This window comes from Plenodomus lingam (assembly GCF_022343315.1).
Source record: "Plenodomus lingam strain CAN1 chromosome Unknown contig_11, whole genome shotgun sequence".
Lineage (NCBI taxonomy): Eukaryota > Fungi > Ascomycota > Dothideomycetes > Pleosporales > Leptosphaeriaceae > Plenodomus > Plenodomus lingam.
Window position 1 is genome coordinate 1,976,500 of NW_027093929.1, and position 21,315 is coordinate 1,997,814.

The 21,315-nt window shown below is 50.2% G+C and overlaps 9 protein-coding genes across 9 annotated transcripts; 3 read left to right on the forward strand and 6 right to left on the reverse strand.

The window, feature by feature from the left end:
• Positions 1 to 875: 875 nt before the first annotated feature.
• Positions 876 to 2,566, reverse strand: GCN5 (histone acetyltransferase; the record flags this gene model as incomplete). The annotated part of the gene is made up of 4 exons (XM_003841213.2): positions 876 to 905; positions 962 to 1,787; positions 1,860 to 2,229; positions 2,545 to 2,566. 4 exons carry the CDS (start codon positions 2,564 to 2,566, stop codon positions 876 to 878), a joined length of 1,248 nt encoding a protein of 415 aa, XP_003841261.2.
• A 326-nt stretch (positions 2,567 to 2,892) lies between these two features.
• IAQ61_001022 (uncharacterized protein) lies at positions 2,893 to 3,425 on the forward strand (the record flags this gene model as incomplete). Its single annotated transcript, XM_066094930.1, has 4 exons — positions 2,893 to 3,105; positions 3,173 to 3,202; positions 3,261 to 3,315; positions 3,380 to 3,425. Exons 1-4 carry the CDS (start codon positions 2,997 to 2,999, stop codon positions 3,423 to 3,425), a joined length of 240 nt encoding a protein of 79 aa, XP_065955238.1. The 5' UTR covers positions 2,893 to 2,996.
• A 185-nt stretch (positions 3,426 to 3,610) lies between these two features.
• Positions 3,611 to 4,948, forward strand: IAQ61_001023 (uncharacterized protein; the record flags this gene model as incomplete). The annotated part of the gene is made up of 2 exons (XM_003841212.2): positions 3,611 to 3,767; positions 3,816 to 4,948. 2 exons carry the CDS (start codon positions 3,611 to 3,613, stop codon positions 4,871 to 4,873), a joined length of 1,215 nt encoding a protein of 404 aa, XP_003841260.1. The 3' UTR covers positions 4,874 to 4,948.
• Positions 4,949 to 4,960: 12 nt separating this feature from the next.
• IAQ61_001024 (uncharacterized protein) lies at positions 4,961 to 7,267 on the reverse strand (the record flags this gene model as incomplete). Its single annotated transcript, XM_003841211.2, has 3 exons — positions 4,961 to 5,678; positions 5,731 to 6,725; positions 7,157 to 7,267. Coding segments are annotated over 3 exons (1,146 nt in total), but the record flags the coding sequence as incomplete, so codon positions are not given.
• Positions 7,268 to 7,422: 155 nt separating this feature from the next.
• On the forward strand, positions 7,423 to 7,677 carry IAQ61_001025 (uncharacterized protein; the record flags this gene model as incomplete). Its single annotated transcript, XM_003841210.1, has 1 exon — positions 7,423 to 7,677. The coding sequence occupies one exon, from the start codon at positions 7,423 to 7,425 to the stop codon at positions 7,675 to 7,677; it is 255 nt and encodes an 84-aa protein (XP_003841258.1).
• A 174-nt stretch (positions 7,678 to 7,851) lies between these two features.
• IAQ61_001026 (uncharacterized protein) lies at positions 7,852 to 10,884 on the reverse strand (the record flags this gene model as incomplete). The annotated part of the gene is made up of 5 exons (XM_066094931.1): positions 10,195 to 10,884; positions 9,577 to 9,960; positions 9,229 to 9,477; positions 8,005 to 9,019; positions 7,852 to 7,949 (listed from the first exon to the last, which is right to left on the reverse strand). The coding sequence occupies exons 1-5, from the start codon at positions 10,330 to 10,332 to the stop codon at positions 7,852 to 7,854; spliced, it is 1,884 nt and encodes a 627-aa protein (XP_065955239.1). The 5' UTR covers positions 10,333 to 10,884.
• A 529-nt stretch (positions 10,885 to 11,413) lies between these two features.
• On the reverse strand, positions 11,414 to 13,871 carry IAQ61_001027 (uncharacterized protein; the record flags this gene model as incomplete). The annotated part of the gene is made up of 3 exons (XM_066094932.1): positions 11,414 to 12,344; positions 12,394 to 12,764; positions 12,837 to 13,871. Coding segments are annotated over 3 exons (2,337 nt in total), but the record flags the coding sequence as incomplete, so codon positions are not given.
• Positions 13,872 to 13,955: 84 nt separating this feature from the next.
• IAQ61_001028 (uncharacterized protein) lies at positions 13,956 to 15,132 on the reverse strand. The gene is made up of 2 exons (XM_003841205.2): positions 15,024 to 15,132; positions 13,956 to 14,971 (listed from the first exon to the last, which is right to left on the reverse strand). The coding sequence occupies exons 1-2, from the start codon at positions 15,024 to 15,026 to the stop codon at positions 14,450 to 14,452; spliced, it is 525 nt and encodes a 174-aa protein (XP_003841253.1). The 5' UTR covers positions 15,027 to 15,132; the 3' UTR covers positions 13,956 to 14,449.
• Positions 15,133 to 16,193: 1,061 nt separating this feature from the next.
• IAQ61_001029 (uncharacterized protein) lies at positions 16,194 to 21,279 on the reverse strand (the record flags this gene model as incomplete). Its single annotated transcript, XM_066094933.1, is given in 6 exon segments — positions 16,194 to 17,793; positions 18,320 to 18,993; positions 19,046 to 19,939; positions 19,985 to 20,911; positions 20,924 to 21,127; positions 21,168 to 21,279. 6 exon segments carry the CDS (start codon positions 21,276 to 21,278, stop codon positions 16,194 to 16,196), a joined length of 4,410 nt encoding a protein of 1,469 aa, XP_065955241.1. The 5' UTR covers position 21,279.
• Positions 21,280 to 21,315: the final 36 nt, after the last annotated feature.

A 21,315-nucleotide genomic window follows, 5' to 3' on the forward strand; every position in this document is an offset into this window, starting at 1 on the left:
ATACGAACACTACAGTAGAACAAGTACAAGTACAGCAAGTACTCTCTACAGCACAGTACCCACTCCACTCCACTCCACTCCACTCCACTCCACTCCACCCCCTCCTTCCCCGCACTCCGCACACTCTCGCCCGCTCCAAGCGGAAGCTGCTCGTGTGATTCCAGACCAACAGGTCGGTAGTATGCATACGACTGTGCCAAGGTAGAGTCCGGATGACGAACACAAAATGGGAATGTTGTAGAATGCAACCAACCATCCGTCTACGCACAACTTGTACAAGGATCCAATCGCCCCTCTAACCCACCCAACCGCGGTGAAAAATGGTAGTCGATGGTAGTCGAGAGAAAAAAAAGACTCGATTGCACATATTCATCCAAGCAACAAGATACTTCCGTACACGTACACGTACACATACACCTAAACGTCCACATATACGAGCCCATCCTTCTCCCTCCCTCCATCATGCATCACACATCACAATAAGACACAGGCCATTCTGCTGCAACCTCCAACTGCCAACCCGCTCAACATACCAAAGCCAGACGCACACACAAACCCAAAACTCCCACGCTGGTTAGGGAATAGGAAAACAAGTGGAAATAGGGGTATAACGAAGAGACTACCGTGCAAGCTTTTGATCCCCCAAAAAACAACAAATCCTTGGACGCCGTTACGAAAATGCCGCCAAAGACAGAATAAACATGTGGGGGTGTGCGTTACGACATGAGGCCCGAGGAACTTCAGGTTAGCCACAGGGCAAAAAGAAAGACAATGGAGACAACTCTTGATAGCAAGATATGTGATTGCGATGAAAAGTGGAGACAGAGAGTAGGAGCAGAGGTGGGGCGGCAGGTAGTAGGCGTTATGCAAGTAGCTCATTTGCCAGTGATTTCACCTTCGAGATGCTGTAAAACCGTTAGCTTCTCCCTTCTATCAAAGAGGAACCCCAAATCAGACTCACCGACCACTCTGGAATCTCTCTGATGCGCTGCCACATGTACTTTTCCATGCGCGTCGCAGCCTTGGCGTACGGCGTGCTCTCGTTGTTGTATTTTCTGCAGTTGTCAAAGATGAGCTTGGCATCTCTTATGAAATCCTCTGGCGTAGGGTAGAGATCCTTTTCGTGCTTTTCTTCCATGGTGGCGAGGTCCATGGGCTCCTTGATGACGTCGTAGTAGTCGAGGACCTCGTCCTTGTTGACAGGTTGTTGGAACGGCCAGGCGTTGCTGTTGTTTTGCATGTCGTTGAGGAGATGGAGGAGGGCGTTGTAGTTGGGACCGTGGCGGGGTGCACGGGCCAATTCGTCCATGACGGGGGACCAGCCGCTGTTTTTGATGGCGGGAATGGTCAAGGGGTCAATGGGTTTGACGTCGCCTTTGGCCCATTGGGCGGGTGGGGGGTGTATTTCGTAGCTTTTGCTCACCGCGCGGATCTTGGCGTTTGCGCATTCCTTTTGCTTGAGCAGCATGCGGCCGCTTTCCAAGTAGCGGATCTTGGGTACCATGCTACATTGCATAATGGTGCCGCCTTCGTAGTCTTTGATGTAGCCCATCCAGCGCGACTTTTCGAGCGTGATTTCTTTGGTGAAGCCTTGCTTTTTGAAATATCCAATAGCATAGTTGTCGGCGTAGGTGAGGAAGTGCATGACTTGGGAGGTGGCTTTGACGTAGTCTTTGAGGTGGGACATGAGGTGGGCGCCGTAGCCCTTGACTTGTTGGTCCGACGAGATAGCGCAGAAGACGATTTCGGCGAATTGACCTTTGTCAAAGGGGCGGTAGGTGATTCCACTGTCTCTTCATGTTAGCCAGGCTTGGATGATTTGGAATTTCTTATTTCTCAAAGGCATGGGAGTGACGAACCCTACTACTTCCAAGGGCTTCTTGACAATAGCTATGCTCAGATGGGTCCGGTCGTAGACCAGCCGAGCAATGTAGTCCTTGGGCATCTTCGGCAACTGTTTCTGGAAGATGCACTTGAGGCCCGTCAAGATGATTGTGCTCTCTCTCCTCCCGTCATTGTTGACCACGCGAAACTCGATTTCGCCATTTCGCTCCTCGATGACGGCAGGCTTCTCTGGAAAGGGTACTATCCGTTTGACAGCGGGAGCGGGAGCCGACGTCGAAGCCGAGGCCTCGTCGGGAGCGGGAACGACTGGAGGTGTAGAGCTAGGCGACTGTTTGACGCGCTTGGGAGAGCCATTGGGAGGGTCGGTGGTGGCCTTGCGTTTTGCTGGCGAGGAGGGATTCTGGTTAGTCTTGAGCGACAGCCTGAGTAGGGAAACCTCTGGGGACGAAAGAGTACGAGAGGGCGGAAGAGGTACAGGTGTGAGCGTAGGCGAGGTGGCGGGGGAAGTGGGATAGCCCACGACGCTGCGGAGCAAGGCCACGTTCTTGTGCGCCGACATGGTGGTGGTGCATGTGGATGTTTGCAACATCAAAGGGAAGAAAGACGTTGGGAGAGGTGGAGAGATGGGAAGGTGAAGGTGAAGGTGAAGGTGAGCGTGAAAGTGAAGGCAAAGGAAAGGAAAAGGAAAGAAGCACTTACTGTCCTCGACTGTGCCTGCCATGGCTATATGTGCAGCGTGTGTGGGTGCAGCGTCTATGTTGTGCGTGTGTGTGTGTTTGTGTGTTTGTGTGTTTGTGTTGTGTGTGTGTGTGTGTGTGTGTGTGTGTGTGTGTGTGTGTGTGTGTGTGTGTGTGTGTGTGTGTGTGTGTGTGTGTGTGTGTGGCGTGTGTCTCCAAGTCGCGACTTCTCACAGAGAAATGCGGAGGTGTGAGGGTTGGGGAAGTTGCGCCCGCCCGCACTGACGCATCGCCTCGCCTTGCCCGCGGCCCTGCCAAGCCTGCTTATCCCCCAAAGAGGCCAGCGATGCACCTTCCGCCCTTCACGAGGCGAACGAGATACATTTGATACAGCAATTGCCTACTACACACAACGCACCTATACACACACACACTCTCTCTCTCTCTCTCTCTCTCTCTCGCACACATATACACATGTCGACCCCACTCCTAGACGTCTGGGAGGCTGCTTCTGCCTCGCCCTTCATCCCATCCATTGGCAAGGACTCGCAATTCGTCGTTGGTTTTACCTTGCTGGCCATCTGTAAGTTACGTCGTCGCGTGCTGATGAGGCTTGCTTGTAGCGCATTCATGCTAACATTGCGACCCAGCTCTGGTTCTAAGCACCATCTTTGGCCTAAGTATGCACAATACACCCTGACTTCTGCGCAATCCACGCCTTACTCATTCCACACACAGATCGTTCATTCGTCAATCTACCCGTCCTCGGTGTTCCAGCTTCATTAGCATTCGGGTATGTCGCGTCTAACCGTGTCCATGTGTACACACTCTTCCTTCCTTGTACTAACACCACGCAGCTTTGGCGCAGTCTACATGATCTGCGCAGTCGGCGTCTACGTCTAACTTCATCTCCTTTACTTTCTCCGTCGGGCGTTTGGGACACACTGTCTGTACTATCATCTATGGAAATACAATAAAAAGTTCAAACCCACGATTCTTCTGCACTCCTCCTACGCCTCTTCTGCCCTCAAACATTTCACCGCGGTCGCATTGCCTACCACGAGCCACACACAATTCATCTTGTCGACATGGATCAGGAGGAGCCGCCCATCCTCACCGCAGTCTCTAGCTCGGCCCGCCAACTTTTTCTGCTACTCCGCTGCATTGCCTTCTCTACAAAAGCATACATCCAGCTGAGCGAAGTCGGCCTTCAAGTTTCGGTTGACGAGGCTAGCTCTATGGGAGGTACTGATTCCCTCCCATACTCGAATATCCCTCTACTAACACCTCTAGCATCCGCTTTCCTTGACAAATCCCTTTTCACAACCTACACCTACCACGCACCGCCCCTCACCCAGCACTCTGTTCAAGACTCGGACGATTCCGAAGATGACACCGAACCCACCAGCTCCACGCCCACCTTTCAAATCTCTCTTCCCGCCCTCCTAGAAACCCTTCAAATCTTCGGTCTCACCGATCCCTCATCCTCGAAGCCATCATGGGCTCGCGACAACCCATATCCAACCAGCACCGCCTTTTCCAATAATGTCCTGGGAATGAACAACTTATGTCGCATCTCCTACGCTGCAATAGGTGCACCCTTCTCCATAACCCTGACGGAAGCCAGCATCCGAACCCAATGCGACTTGACAACATACGAGTCGGCAAACTGGGTGGACGTACCCTTCGACCCCCTCGCACTAGCCTGTAAAATCATCATGCCCGCATCACACCTCTTCGACGCAATATCGGAGCTCAGCGCCACAAGTCCAGAAAAACTAGTCCTGTACGCGCGCACTGTGCGAGGCAAACCCTTCCTAGCCTTCAGCGCACAAGGCACCCTCGGCAGCGCAAGAGTCGAGTTCAGCAATCAACACGACAATGCCCACCCTAAGACGAGAAACTCTATCCGTACCAGCACAAACGCGGCTCCTGCTACCCCCATCCCAGCCACTCTCTTCGAAACATTCCAGCTCTCTGACACAGACTCTGTCCTTAGATGCACATTTAAATTCAGTCTTGTCCAAAAGGCTGCCAGGACCATGAGTGTGGCCAGAAAGGTCAGCTTGCGGATTGATGCCCAGGGCGTGCTGAGTTTAAATTTCATGGTGGCTGTTGAGGGGAGCGGACATGCTGTAGGGGGAAGTGCAGCATCGGCGTCTGTGTCTGCGTCTGCGGCAGAGCGCGGTGCAGTGGATGAGAAGGTGAACTTTGTCCATTTCAAGTTTGTGCCGTTGGTGGAGGAGGACGAGGGGGATGACGAGGATGGCGGGTTGGCGGATGAGACGGTGATGATGGGTGTGGGTGGGGAAAATGAGGGGAGTGAGGGAGATGAGTATGATGAGTTGTGATGAGATGTTGCGTCGTATGTGTATGCATATAGTGATACTATAAAGGACACATTTTCAATCCATTTTAGATGCCGTTTTTTTTATTTTTGCCACATGAGCCTTTCTGCTCATTCTAAATTTCTAAAGTAGAGGAGTGGGAGTGATGGAGACATATGACTAGTCTACCTCTTCTCAACCATGTCTTGGTGGATATCCAGTCACACTAGTCTTCACCATGTAGAGACGAATATAATGGGATGGAGAGATTGCAGTGTACGAGAAAGATAGCGAGAGAGGAGAAGAAGAAACAGAAACGGAAATTCTAGCTAATCAAAATCCATGTTGGTTTAATCCTGCCATTGTGTATTACATGTTTCATCTCATTCCATTTTATATTCTCCTCCATTGCTTATGCGTATTCAATTCAATTCAATTCAATTCGAGGTTTTGTGTTTGTTTACTTTCTTTACTTTCTTTACTCTGTGTGCATGTGTTTGTGTGCCAGAAACGAGCCAATCAACAAGGGGAAACCGTGACTCGTTCAAAGAACCCATACCGCCAAAGACCCGGGTCTCGCATTGAGTGTGTTTGTGTTTGTGTATGTGTGGACCGTGAGCCATGAACGTTTTGGAGGATAAGACAACTAGAATGAAGGGGGGAAACCTAGGAGTAATCATATCGTACAGGGGGTGTGCTGAACTCTATCATGTGGCGTCGCGATCGCAGGGGGCGCTTCAGAATTCGAGTTCAGCTGGGTGGGTTTTAGCGGGAGTTGTGTGAATGTCACTACCATTCGAATTCACCATTTGCTTTGTGGAAGAGATATCTGTCGCGGTGTTAGTCACAAGGTCACAGGTCTCGGGATAAGATCGGCTTACTCCTTCTTGTTTGTCGTAAGAATGCCATCCTTGAGGGTGCACTTCCACTTGTTCTTCACACGCTGGACCTTGTCATAGGTGCACAGCATGTAGTCAACCATGTCGTCGTCACTGTTGTCGCCATCGTTGAGCTCATCTTCTGGGTCATCGAGATCCGAATTGATCGCGTCATCTGGATCTTCTTCGGGCTTGACGTCCTCTTCTCCGTCAAAGCGAGCTGGTGCTGGTGCACTCGATGAAGCTTCTGCATCCTCGCACTGCAACACGCGGACAGCTGCCTTGCGCTTCCTGCCTTTCGGCATAGAGTCGAGCGGCACCATGAGTCCGCTGTCCTGGCGCATGGCCATGGCATCTACACGAGCGCGCATGAACTGATCGGCAGCAATTTGTTCTTCGATACTAGCAGCTCGGGCAGCCTTCAACGCCTCCCAATCCGCCAGCGCATCGCCCGACCCATCCGTCTGTGATGTGTAGACTTGGCCTTGCTGGGGAGCGCGCTGTTGCTGTGGGCGCTGCTGCTGCTGCTGGGGATGCTGCGAATGCTGTTGAGAATGCTGTTGCTGGTGTTGAGTCATCATGCGCTGCTGTTGTTGTTGCTGCTGCTGCTGCTGCTGCTGCTGGGTTTGTGGCTGACCCTGCATAGGCAACTGAGCATAACCTTGCTGCTGTGGTTGACCTTGTTGAAGTATACGTTGCTGTACTAGGGCATTGGCACGTTGTTGTGCCAGCTGTGTGTTCTGCGCATATCCACCGTTGTAACCAGACCCGTCAGTCGTCTGTGCCTGATTGGAATAGTTGGTGACGGGCGGTGCATAACCAGAATCTGCCTTCATTGGCACATTCGGAAAGTTGAGCGTCTCCTGAGATGCCGACACAGGTGTATCAGTGTCAACCTTGACATTGGATGGCACCGTGGGCGGCTGGCGAACAGGCTCAGGCTGCGGATCCCACGGAAACTGCGCAACTTTGAGTGCAGATAGCTTCTCTTGCCAGCCCTAGCACCATGTTAGTCTCTGCATACAGGATGGCCATGTGTCTGAGGGGAAAAGACAGCGTGGTGAAGGCGGCAGTCACATGATCTGCTATGCCGTGTTGGGAAGTGATTTGCGTGGCTTGGCGGGTGGGGAGCTGCGCAGGGGCTATAAGAAGGGTGACCCAAATACTGAGGTGCCCCCGAAGCTGCGAGACCAGCCGGCAACCCAGCCCCGCTTTCGGCCGCCCGCTACCAACCAAGCAAGGCAGCATCGCGCGATCGGACGAGACTGTCGATACATGGAGAGGAGAGAAATGGGTGACGAGGAAAAAGACGGGGAAAAAGGAAGAGGATGAATGAGTCGCGCAGGGCGGTTGTGGGGAGGGGGGGGATGTGCAGGTAGTGGAACAGGGCAGGAGCGACAAGTCGGAGAGCGGCCAGGTTGCCACATACCTGCTTCAGCTCGTTGAGGGTAGAGTGGTCTACGCCAAACTCCTCAAAGTCGTTGTTGGAGACCGCAATCACCTTATCGATGATCTGCTGGTAGACGGCGCCCTGGGTGTCCGCTGTTAGCAAGGCTGCTTGCCCCCACACCGCTCGCGCGAGCGCTGGGAACAATACTAACCACCACCTGGTTCGACATGGCCACTTCTTGAGTACGGCTCAACTATCTAGGTTACTGTATTGGCGAGACGCCCGAACGGCGCAAAAGGCTTGCGATGGCTGCTCGCGTGCAGCAGCCTGAGGATGCGACAGTCCAGGGTAGGCAGTTCTCCGTCAGCGCCTGGGACCGCAGACAAGTGTGCGCGCGCTCAAAGATGCGTCTGCGCTTTCCAAAGAGGTTCTACGGATCTCAGGGAAGCCCTATGGAAGGCTTTGTACGACGTGCTCGGGTACCCTCACTTTTGGTGGTCGCGGGTGTTCTGGGGATGGACCGCGGGTGTTCGGCGATTATTGAGGCCATTGGTCCTTAGCGCCAGTTATAGCGTGCACGTGACATTCTGTTCGCGTCGACCTCATCGTCTCATCCCATATGGTATTGCCAGTAAAGTCAGCAACCCATATAATATTACAAAGTCTGCAACATTGTTTCTCCTCAGCCTGAATTGCCATCTGGCGCCCCCCCTTTCTCCTACTCCGTGATACTCTCAATACGTAGGAATTGCCGCTAGTCTTACAGCACCGTCCACATCCTTTCGCCTGAAGCCTGGAGCTCGCCCAAGACAAACACCAGTTTTCATCATTTCTGCAAACTTTGTCAGCGCACCGTCTGTTTACCACCAGCAAGCGCTCTCACTCACCATCAATCAGTCGGCTCACGTCAAGGGTAACAATCTTCTTCCGTTTCTGTCTTGACACGGGTACCGATGCCATATTGTTACTCATCATGTCTGAGGTCAGACCTGTCGATGAAATGTGCATGCCACTTTCATTTGAGAAGCCATAGTCGAACCCAGGTGCTAGATCGAGACCCAGTGTTTGATCAAACGATATGTCGTAACCTACCAATTTGTCCATATCCTCGCCTCGAAATGCCGGCCGAGTTTCTTGAGGGAAGTTCATATCCAAGCCGAAATGGCCTGAGCCTGGAAGATCTTGCGGGCTAATTTGTAAGCTCACAGCGGTGCAGGAGGTCGACGAGGTGGATGAGTTCGCGGAGCTGTTCGTCAGGCCTGGACTCCCGTCGTCGTGTGCTTCTCGTCGCGGGTTTGCATCGAACTGAGCGGACTGAGCGATTTGATCAGGATCATTCTTGCTGTCGTCGTCTTCGAGTAGACACTCCGCGAATGAGCTATCGGGATCTAGCTTGCAAGCATACTTCTCCTCTAGATATCCTTGGACGTCATAAGCGTCGAACCATTCTCCTTCGTAGCCGGTGAGATCGACGCCCTCCAGAGACTCTATCCGTCCATCAATAGCATTCTCCACTTGTGCTGATTTCTTGTCTTGAGGACCTGGCGGTCTTACTTTCCATGCGTTTTTAAATGGCGCGATCCGACCCTTAGCATCACGCCTCGGATAATGTGTGCCCGCTCCACCAAGTTGAATGAAAGGAGTCTCCCACCAATCCAGATCTTCATCCGGGCCCCTCTCTAGCATGAGCTTGAATCTTGCGCGTAGTTGTTCTGGCGTTAAGAATGGTAGTGAGAGCTTGAACACATAGTTTAAGACTGCCGGGCCAACGTTCGCAGTACTGAGCAGCTGGAACCCGGCCTCGAGCGCACGTCTAGTCAATCGTCGCGCAAAGTTGATCTCATGAAAGCTATAAGTAGTTTTTGTGTCGGATGACGTCTTTGTGGAAAGCGAGATGTCTGCCTGTGGTGATGGTTATCTCATCGTCGGCGGAGTATCCTGGGAGGTAGGAACGGTGATGGAATAAAGGTTAGAGTTCTATATGAACCTTAGCACAGAAACATACGGAATGGGCTTGAAGGCCTTCACTAGGCTCCCTTCAGCCGCTATATGTAGTCGGAGGAGGGAAATTCATCTCATGAGACATTGGATCATGAATGGACATCACCTACCGTGCATGATGGCGTATACGACGCCTGATCTTGGTTGATGAGGTCGAGCAATCCAAAAGGAAGCTGCTGGGAATGACTTGACGTCTGACTTCGTTGTCGTTGCGGTAATGCAACGCTTTGTTGGTTCAGAATTTCGCCAATAACGGACCGTCGATGGCGAACAAGGTTCGATGTGATTATATCATCACCGAAGGTGCTATTTACATCAGCGAAGGAGTCGATGGGACGCCGTTGATCTAGAGATTCTGGCTGGGAATCGAACAAAATTAGCAGAGAACTGGCGCTAGAAGGTGCGACGATGAATTTCCGAGATGCCCATCATCATCGTCCGGAGAATCTTAAGCTCACCTTGGAAGATGAGAATGAAACTGAGTCACCCCAGGACATATGCTGAGAGTCGTCGGCTGTTTTCTGTTGCACACGCTCCTCATGGGACTCTGTGGCGTTGTCGGTCGGATCCGCATGCTCTTCAGCCCCGTCATTTTCGCCTTCATTGGCAGTCTTCACAAGACCACAGAAAGTTTCCGAAGCATTTTTGAACTCTCTTGCTAGTTCAGGGGTGAGTTGCAGTAACCCAGATGCTTGTACAGCTTCATTCAAGCGACCAAATGTTTTGTTCATCTGCTCTATGATCGAATGCAGCTGAGAGCTTTGGTTCTTCAGGGATGCAATCGTTGTCTCTTTGCGTTGGCGATAGGCTCGCTGCGCAAGACGTATCTGTGTTCTTCGTCGCTGAGACGTGAATTAGTATATGTTGAAAAAATCAAATAGCCGTAATATCTAGTAGAAGCAACGAATAACCGAAAGTGCTTTTTGACAAGGTCAGTTTGCACACATAGGACATCGGCTTTCAATTGGCACAGCCAAGTCCGAAGGTTGCAAACCGTGGTGCAGGTTTTCATAGTGACAGTCGCAAAACACAACTAGCTCTGTGCTACAAGTAGATATGAAAATAGAACAACGTACATCAGCAGCAGTAGCATCTTGCGTGTCTACTCTAGGTCTCCCTCTAGCTTTCTTCCCAGCAGCAGTCCTGTCCTCATCGCTATGGCTCGTTCGCGTCCGCTTTCGAGGAACTTGTTCTTCCGACTCGGAACTTGTCATGGCGTTCTTCAGTCTTAGCCTGAGGGACCAAGCCTTATTGCTGTAGCTCGTTTGACGCCAGCTCTTTGAGTCAGTCACGTGCCTTGTCGGATCAACCGGAACCGTGATTTTCTGAGATGCAGCCTTGTGTGTGTACAGACTACTCGTGAGAAACAATCAAAAGAGACAATAGTGGATAGTCGGCGGAGAATAGGCACAAGTGCACACTACGCTCCACGATCAAGGGGAAGTCCCGACTTGTTAGAAAGCAAACCCGTCCACACTATTGTCGAGTTGAGGAAAGTAGAGAAAACGGTCCCTTGAACTGCGCGTGTGTCTGACCAAGCCTCCTAATAGCGAATTTGCCTTCGCAAGCTTATAGAGTTCGAGCTAGATATGCTGCCTGTAAGTGGAATACAACGAGTATATGCTACTTTAAGCTTCCAAGGGAGGGTGTTATCCGAGATGCAGGCTCGCAAGCTTACTCTGTTTGGATAATAAGCTGAGTTTAGAACTAGGAGACACAAATAAAGCCGAATTAGAGCGAGAATTGTCGGATTCTGCAGATGACTGGATTACGTTGTTTGCGTGTTGTGTGGGAAGCAGTTGGACTAACTTGATTGAAGACAGCAGTTGCATGATTACTGAACATAAAAAGAGTGGGGCCTCCAAAAGCCGGATAGATTGCACAGGTCACGTGATTACGCCCCTCACGTAACGTTACGGCCGTTCCCCAACGACCTCGTCTTGGCTGGCTTTCCTTCAAGACTTTTAAACCTATCACTGGTCATTAGTCTAATCCAGTCATAGGCGTTTCAATCAAGAAGCCGCGTCTATGCAGCATGTACCGCCTATGTGTCAAGTGTTCACAGCATATGCATACCTTAGTCATTTCACTTGGCTAGTTCAAAAGCACTAACATTATCGTGTCTATCATGTGAATTCAAAAGCCGCTCATATTGTTGGCTATGATTTGTTCTGTATTTACCGAGAACTCCAGCCTCTCTTCTAACCAGCCAGCGGTCCAATAGCGGTCCAACGAAACTTGACTGAAACTTTCAGTTACGAAAAATCAGCAAGTCGTAGTCAGCTTGGAAACTTTTTAAGCGGGTTGAACTGGGCCATCGTCAAGAGAAGGCAGTATATCCATCAACGTGCCTGCAGGTGCATCGTATGATGATGAAACAGTATCGCTTGGCATAGTGGCTTCGTCTCCTCTCTTCGTCTCGTCCGCAAACTTGTTTTGCACCTGCTGAGAATCATGATGATAATTTCGATCAGGCTCAATTGCATCCATCGCAGGTTTTTCTCCAGTATGATTCTGTGTGTCTTCGAGATTGCTCAGGGTTGTGTTGTCATCGCTGCTTTCCCGAGATTCCTCAAGCCCACCTCCACGAACTGCATAACTGTCATCTCTGCGATTCGCTCCTTTGTCTTCCACCTCTATCCATCTTTTTAAATCTTCTTCTGTGGGTTTAAAGTGGCACCACATCTCATCTGAAGTGGAGTAAACCCCAGCGTTTCCATTTTTCTTCCGTTTGAGCTTCCTCTGCACACTAGATGCTACGCGTTTTCTGAATTCATGTTCGACACGGAGCCTCGCAGCGATCCATTCGTCGTCTGGACGGTGATCTGTTGGCATCACTTCTAGAACAGGTGTCTCCAAGATCTTCTCGTCCGTCATACAACGGTCGATAATCGCCTTTCCACCTCCGGCAGATGGAATTACTAGCCGGAGAAATTCCAAACTTGTCGAGATGTTAAGATCAATTGCCCGCTGTGGGTGCACTGTCGCCTTCATGAGAAAGGACGTGAGATGCCTATACATGATTGAAAAGTCGGACTGTGAGATGTGCACTGAGCCTCTGACGGTGAACAGATAAGACGGTGCACCATGCTCACTCGCTTCCTCCATCAGGCTCATGACGGCGTTCCAGTTCTTTTCCCAGTACATGAATGCCTCGCTACTGATTGAGAGCAAGGGTAGATTGATGCGGTGCTTGGGATCCTCCGCTGGTGGTTTGATAGGGGCCCTGTGTCTATGTTAGGGTTGAAAACATGAACAAGTGCGATTATGCTGACCCCCATATGTCGTAGATGATTCCAGCTTGCACATTTCTGAACCTAGCTGTATGTCTGAGAGCTTCGACAACCGTCGCAGCCCCAAAACTATGCCCAGCAAGTATCATCTTGTCAACATGGAATCTGCCTTTCCATCTTTGCCAATTGATTCCCTTCAAGCCTCGCGATGAGCCACCAACAAAGCCTTCGCAACGCCGGTTTTGCCGCGCGATCTTCTCGCCGTCTCCAGCACATATGATTTCCAAGACGCGATACGCTTCTTCTAGTTCACTGAGACGCAACTCGATCTGAGCGCTACGAAGTTCTGTATCAATACCACGCTCGTTGTTAGGCGCAGTATCCTTTGGGTTGTTCTTTGGAAATATATAATCCTGGTTTGGTAAGCGAATCACTACCATGATGAGCCCAGCCCAGCCTCTGGGATACACGTTTGTGCCACTTACCACGTAATGATAGCCCTGCTTGATCTCCTTTTCAGTATGATCTAGAACATCCCGAGGTGACGTCTTTGCGTTGTCCATCCCATGTTCATTATGCTTATTGTTTTCGTCCGGTGTGGCTCCCCCTTGCCCATCTCTTCCCTCATTATCGCACTTCGCATGATTCACGAATGAACGAGGTCCACTCCCGTCTCTATGCTCAACAGCACATACAACGAATCCATAGCTTGCAAATTCCGTACACAAGCTGCTGTAAGCAGTTCTAGAACCTCCTAAACCATGACTGAAGATCAAGAGCGGAAATGTTGGCTCCTCTGGCATCCCCTCAGGAGCTGGGCCTCTCTTGTTCTTGATTTTGTGTCCACATTTCTTCGAATTGCCTTCTGGTGGCCAATGCCTTGCGACGGGAGAGTTTCGATATGCGCGAAGTTTGCTGAGCATCGTAGTCGCGCCAAAGAGCCCGATTCCTGCCCAGTTGGGCAGTCCTGCAAAGTGTGCATAGCCTTTCGCTGTCTCCAACCGCGGTCGTGGTAGCCAAGTTTCTCGACCCCATTTCTTCTCCCCACCTGGGGCATTTCCTGCCCCACTGTCAAAGCCTGCCGGGTAGTATAATGTGAATAATATTGTTTCCAGTTGCAGGACGTGCCGTCCATGACGAGTTATGTTGGAGATGGCGCGTGGTCTTTCCACGGGCACCTCGATTTCCATACTCCCAACGGCATACGGCCCAGAGGATGGATTCAACACCGAAGTGGGATAAGGGAGGTGATCGCGGAGTGAATTTGGGGGACGGGTTCGAGGTTTCTTCGCATGAGGAACTTTGCTAGAGGTCGACGAAGGAAGAACGCTATTGTGACGACCATCTTCTATGTCACCTGCTATGCGACTTTTTTGACGCTCAAGGAATGACATTGTGGCGTATTCAAATATGGAAAGAAAAAGATAAGGAAGCAAAGTCGTATTGGCTATCACAAACAGAGACGAAGACGATAGCAATGCAAATTTAGATAGGAGAGGCACATTTCTCAAGGTCCAGTAATCTGTAGAGTAAACGCGATAAGTGACAGCCACAAAGCCTTTGCCATGTTTAATAGCGCCAAAGATCTTTTTGAAATATTGTCGTGTCAATATGCTGTGCGGCTCTCCTGGAGACTTAAGGAGGTAGCAGGGTAACTACGTGGTTGGTGTCAGGATTGTGTCGAGACGCGTGATGTCATCGCTCAACTGCACGCCGAAATCTCGGCTCCGATACTCATTTAGATCGTATATTCGTATAATGTAGTCAACGTTATGACTGTCACTAGCATGCACTATGTTTTTAACCCATAAGCAACAAGCAATGCTTCGAATCCCTAGTTTCTCTAGTTATGAAATGGCCAGGGAAATTGCCTTCAACACCGAAGCTCCAACCATGTCGAAGCACTACCAACTATATGGAGTTCGTATCGCGCAATGTATGTCTACAAACCCCATACCACGCACCGCACCTGGGTGATCAAATTCAGCTCCGCGGTCATGCGAGCTTGGCGTGAACCCCTCTTGAATTGACGATCTGTCGTATACTCTCTTCCTTATAGGCCATCTTACGAATCATTTCCCAAGGATAGCCCAACTCTTCATTTCCTGACGAACTCGGCCTTGATCTCCATGTTGCCTTGAACGTGATTCTTAAGTGCTGCCCAACGGTCCTGCACTGCTGCACCAGGGTTCGCAGTCGCCAACTGTACAAGGTTTTTGTTGAATCTATCCATCTCGAGCTTCTCGAGCTTTTCCTTGCGCTTCAGTGCGCCTGGCTTGCTCTTCATACTTCTCATAGGGTTTCTCTGGGTAACCTTGGCTTGACCAACCTCAATCTCCCCGTTTGCGCCTTCGCCGTCGAGACCTGGCAGCGCATCGGCTAGTGATTCGAGGTCTGCAACAAGCTTCTTGTTGGGCCGCCGCCGCTTCTGGGTCTTTGAAGAAGACTTTTCGATCTTAGAGACAAAGGACGAGTGTTTTATTTTCTGCTTGTCTTTCTTGGATGAGACGAAGAGCGAGGGCGAATCTTCGTCCGGCCTGGGTAGGCCAGCTGTAACGATCGCAGGCCGCGCTGCACGAGCCGATTTTACGCGCGCAGTCGTGCGCTTTTTGATTGGAGCCTTGCTTAATGTTAGAACATGTGTATGGATCTGAGAAAATAACGAGTCTTACCATGAAAGCAGGAACTGGTCAATGAGATGAACTGCGCAGGGGTTGATCGAGCCATGGCAACTTTCCCACTAGAAAATCTTTATCGATAACGTCAAGCCCATGGGCCATGATGCATAGTTACACAACTAAGGCCCACGGGTATCGTGAACTAGATTGTGGCTTGCACTACCTTAATATTAGGCTCCTATTATTCTATTAGTCTATTAATACTCTTGTACCCTTCTTTACGCCTTAAAAAGCCCCTAAGCGCATACAAGAGGTCCCCAAATCGCTCTCCGTACTACAACTAGTCGTAGCTTCTATCTCTGCTCTTCCTACCTCCTGCAGCAGAAGAGAAAGTGCGGGATAGATTTAATTAGCCCGCACTCGCACTCTGCTATCTCTGCCGCCTTAATCTTGTAGAGATATATCTTGAGACTTGTCTTGCCTGTCTAAAGCTGCGTAAGGATCGCAGCCTCGCCGCTATCTAGTTACTGGTACAGTGCTGCCGCCTTGACTAGGTAGAGCGCCGCGTTAATCTTCCTTGTAAACTTGCCTACATCGCGTTGTCTAGCTAGAAGCGGTCCTGTTGTGATCTTTGCCTTCTTTAGCGCTTGTTTCACGAGATACTACAGGCGGCCTTCTTGCTGCCATGGTTCCTCGTCTACGAAGATGTCTACCTGCCCTGGCCTATAGTCGTCGATGATGTCTCACGCCTGTTCCTCGCTCTCGCAGAATACAACCTCAGGCCTGGCTACCCACGGCGGGCACGCATATGGCTTGACCTCCATCACATCGTCCATCCGAACCTCCTCGCACATCTCTGCCGTCCGCATCAGCGGTGACCGGTGCTTCGTGCAGAGCCGCTGTCGCTTGACTGGCCGAGCTTGTGGAGCGACACCCAGAACGCGATCGTCTGATTGCGCAGTCTCTCCTTCTCTTTAAACCGCAGGATGTCTTCTTCGCATTGAATATAGCTCTACTAGTGCGCTCCTACTTCTTGCTCAACGACGCAGCTCCAAAGCTAGATCCAACAGTAAAATCCACGCAGCTACGCCCAATAATTGCAACCCTCCGCGAATACCGGGCTTCCGTTATTTGTCGTGGGTACGCTGCAGTCGAGATAAGCGTGGCCTAATAAGTGTCGCAGGAGGCACAGGCGGGCCCGGTTTAATTGGTGAGCGTAGGTCGTTACTTCGTCTTTTTCTTCTTGGGGTTGCTGGACTTTGTTTGATTTGTTGTGGCTGGGGTGATCTGCTGAACACTCGACTGACTGTCCGGTACGACTCGACCATCAGCCAAGCTATACTCTTCAAGTTGCTGGGACAATCCTGAGCGTGATGAGACTAGGTCTGGATCCGCGGATTGAAGTTCGGACAGCTCAGAGACCTCGAAATTCAAGCCAGCGGGTAACATATCAATAGCGGAGCAGATTAATTTAAAGTGATCAGTGACCCATAAATCAAGGATGTTCATGGCAACAGTCCATCCAATCCATCTATTGTCCGCTTGTGCTGTCTTTTCGATATCAAACTTCGCAATTGGTTCCCGGTAGAACTCAGGGTCGTCCCCATTCATGACAATCAAATGTGCCCAAATTCGCACATCCACGTCACTATGCGAGTATGAAAAGCCGTTAATTGTGTTGTGAAGCTCTCTCTCTCGACCCACAAGACGGAAGAGCTCGAAAAGACCACGTAATAAGACGGTTTGACTGTGAGCGTTTTGTCGATCAGCGATATCAAGCGCGGATGCTCCGCATTTCACTTCGCTAGTTAGGAATGGAAAGTACATATCGTACGTGGCTGCAAAATAGGAGCAATCTTCTAAATCATTTCCAATAAAGGGCTGAAGCTTTTGCAGTTGTTCCTTAGTAAAAGCTTCCCGCTTGAATCCAAGGCTGTAGTCTGGTTGCGGGCGTGATCCATAAAATGGGATAGCGTTGTTCCAGCCAGCGTTGGTAGTCTCGCGGAGAATCTCTAGATGCTTAGAGCCGCGAATTGTTAGAACCTCGGCAGAAGGAACAATCAGCTGTGCGATGTCGCGAATCACCCTGGTCTCGTTCCTGCCTTTAATTAATTTCAAAGTATCCTCGAATAGATCATCTTCAAACAGTGTATCTTTTGGCGGCGACTGTGGCGACTTTAGAAGCTTTTGGCAAAGCTCTTTGCTCTCTACACTGATATCTTTGTATTTATCCATAAAGCTACCGCGTTCACTGAGCTGGCTTTCATAACGAGGATGTCGGTATGGGGCGCTCTTCTGTTCCCGCGGTAATTGGTCGCTCGGTGTTCGTGTTAGGACTGTTTCAGCGTTGATGCTCGCATCTGAACGTTTGCGACGTAGGGAAGCCGATGACTTCTTTCTTGCCAGCGCAGGCTGGACAAGCTCTCGAAAACGATCCATTGTTTCTTCTTGCTCCGCGTTCGGCCAGGTTCCGTTCTCTCTCCAATAGTCAACTCGAGCCTCGCTGATTGTCTTCCAAACTGTTCGTGTTCGTTTTGAGGGCCGCTCGAGCGAAACGCGGGAGGGTGTAACTTCGTCTTCTCGAGGTCGCTTTTGCTTCTCAGCCTGCGCGCGACGGTTCGTCCGGGGCAAATCTTGAGTTCGTAAATACTTCTTCTTAGGTTGTTTAATTGATGAGTTCTCGAGGTACATACCTTTCTTCGCCTGAAGTGGCATACGCTGTCTCTTCTGAGCGGCTAGAAATTCTGAACAACTAGCCATGCTAACTGGAATCGCAGGATCAAAGCGCTTATATGTTGCCGCCGAGTTTAAAGTGGAGGGTTGACTAATAGGAGTTAGAACACAAATCCGCAGGAAGCTAAGGGAAACGCCAAGCAAGGGAAACGCGCTAGTCCGGATACGTTGCCGCCAGCGCCTGCCCCCTCTGACCACTCCTGGAGTCCTGGCTCTGCATCGACATAATTATCATAAATTATGGTCAATTAGCAGAACATTGCAGGAGCATGGCATAGTATAGATTCTATATCTTTAGGACTTTTCTTAATTCCTAAACTTTTGCTAATAGACTTAAATAGGTAAGCATAATTAGGATAGTTACCTAATTAAGTATAACTTTAAGGCAAGGATAGTAGTAAGAGGAGATTTATAGCTTACTAACTTAATCTGTTTTACTTACCTAGCTAGTAGCTACTTTAGTAGCTTAAATATTTAGGACTATAATAGCTATTAGAGCTTAGTTTAATCTTAAGATAACCTAATATAAATAGACCCACGCCTAAGCAAGGGGACTGTTCAATAGCTGTATAATCCTTTATACTCGAGCATATAGATGCATTGACGTTAATAGATACAATTTCTGTAAGGAGATAGGAGCTAGTAGCATCGAATGACAAGCGGGACAAAGACTTGCCAACGTTAAACGTATGCAGACATTGCCGCTCTTATCCCAGATCTTGACAGCACCGTCATATGATGCTGACGCCAGCCGCGTTAGGTCAGGGGAGAATGTAACAGATCTGACCCTTCTGCTATGGCCCTTGAGCGTCTGCAGATATGCGCCACTGCTACTGCTTATATCCCAGATCTTAATAGTGCTGTTATAGGTTGGTAATGCTAGCCGTGTCATGTTAGGGGAGAATGCAACAGAGTTGACCGCATCGCCATGGCCCTTAAGCGTCAGCATACATGCGCCGCTACTCACGTCCCAGATCTTGATAGTTCTATCCTGGGACGCTGATGCCAGCCGTCTCACATCAAGTGAGAAGGCCACTGAGGTGACCGCCGCAACATGGCCCTCAAGCGTCTGCAGACACGCCGTCCACTCGTCACCTATGTCTAGGTTGACGGTGATATCTTTTGGCCCTTCCTGCTGAAACAGCTGTCTCACTATACTCTGAGTAGGGCTGAACAGCAGTGCAGATCTATAGGCCTGAAGAGGGCTACTCTCGATCGCTTGTTTGTGGTACATAACGAATCGATGTGCATCGTACACAAGTCGGGTAAACCCAGTCGCCTCTCTCTGTCGCTAGCCAATGTCAGTAGAGAATATCTGATGGAATCGCTTGTCGTAGACACACCTGCACTAATATCTGTAGCTTCCCCATCGAGACTACGCCTTTGGACACGCTCTTGCAAAGGCTAAGAGACTCTAGCCAATACAGATACATTTTGCTCAAGAACTCATCAACAACGTCCCCATCTCGCAGATATCCTGCATAGGTCGCCGAAGAGGTAGGCTTCAATTCGCATAGGTGGTCGATCCAGTGAACACATGAGTAGCGCAGCGCTGCTAGCGGATCTGGCTCAGGCATCTTAATTTCGTCGATAGTCATACCTAGAGCTTCTAGGCCATACATGTCCCGCCGCAGAGTTGTAGACATGATTTGAAGTGACCTGGTGAAGAAGGTCTGATGGACGGCCTCCGGTCCGGCTGGGGAAAGCTCTTGATCTGCATTATCAAGAAGAAATTTCTTAGCTGATTGGTGAACAAAGTACACAGTGTGCTCTCGTAGGGTGAGGAACGAGCCGCAAAGCTTAATGATCTCCTGTAACTCGGTATCGTCGGCTATGTCTTCCAGTTGCTTAACAAGGGTCACCAGCTCCTTGAGCGTAACTGGCCGATACAAGAGTGTAACCGCAGCCAGCACCTGCTTGCAGAGCTCAACATTATCTATCTTGAAAATCTGCTGCAACATCCGCTGGTACAGGGAGTTCAGTCTAGGCGGGAACAACTTCAGCTTCCTCAGAACGTGTCGCTTGTTCGTTTTTTCAGTATGCTGGCAGACGAGCGCTACCCATAGGAAGGTGTCATCTGCGTTCGACACTAGATTCTTGATCAAGGCGCGCTCAGTTTGTTCGTCGTACTTGTTCTGCTGCGCGAGCTTAGAAACCCTTTGCTTAATAAATGCCAAGACGGCCGTCGTCACAGAGGTTGCATTTAGCTCGAGGCTGAGCCTGATCTCGCAGCCTGCCTGCTCCAGGCCTTGTTATATCTCTAGATAGTTGCGGCTAGAGACAATCCACTTAACGCGGGAAGAGGCAAAAGACTGCTTTGCAATAAAGTCAAGCAGCTTTGGCAGGCCAGTGACGCACTTATCTAACGCGTCGATGATTAAGTACGCAGTGGTCAATCTCGGGTCCCGCAGCACGTCCGTAAGGATTTCCACCAGGGCAAACCACGCGTTTAGATCCTCGAACATAGTCTTGCCTAAACGGTCGTACTTTCTCCAGATATGTAACACAAGCGATAGCTGTTGGCTCACCATCATGTACAACAGCCCTCGTAACACAGCCGTGGCGCTATTAATGCGTCCATTAAACTCTTGACAGAAGAAGTACGACAGTCGGGGACCATGTAGCATCAGACTTTGGAGCTCGTCGATGATACCACAAAGCAGCATCGTCTTGCCCTTGCCCGGGTCACCCTTGATCCACAGTAATTGGTTCTCTGAGTCTTTATACCATTGCTGGAAAGTATCGCTGTGAAGGACCCAACAATACGATTCTTTGAGCAACCCGCCCTTGGTGTCCTCGATGCGCTTCTTGTCATCACCTGAGTCTGTGCTGCATAAGTCCCGGATGCACTGTTCTGTCTTATTGATCTCGTCATGAAACCGCCCAAAGGCTCCAACTAGACCTTCTCCATAGCATGGCGCTAAATCGACATCGAAGATACCGAATCGTGAATACACGTTATCTTCTAGACGCGTGGTGCGCCGGTGTTCACTCCACCGTAGCCGCTCTTCGACGCCAAATTGAGATAACGGAGTCCCTTGTAACGCTGTCCGCGGAATGTTGGTAACCTCGTGAATCTGATCCATCAGCGATATTTTGTCACCGATATTTTTCCATTCCTGTGTGAAGAAATCGACCGAGCTAGGTGCAAGAAGCTCCTGAAGCGTCCAGCCACGGGTAAACCACTCACTCTTGCAAAAGTCTGCTTCCTATGTCGGCACCTCTAATCGCTTATCCGCTTCAGAAGGCGACACTGATACGTCTGACAGGTAGGCGTAGCATCGCGCTGCGTTGCGGTACCAGAGAAACATAGAGCGGATGGCCAGGGACAACTCAGCCTGATTTGCCTTGTCGATGCAGCAAAGTATCGACCCAGAAGTACTGCAAGCCATGCTCCTGGGCTTGTTCCCCACAGAAGCGAATATCTGCATAGCCAGGCTTGTTCTTGCCCCTTTATTATATCACGTCTTCGAAGGTTACTTCGTCTGCTTCTGCTCCCCACATGTGAGAGAGTATCGCATATGGCGGCTTTGTGTCCTCGTTAAATCTTATGATGGAGAGTTCTTCGTTCTCCATACTTAAGAAGACGCATCGTTTTGTATGAGCAGAGGGC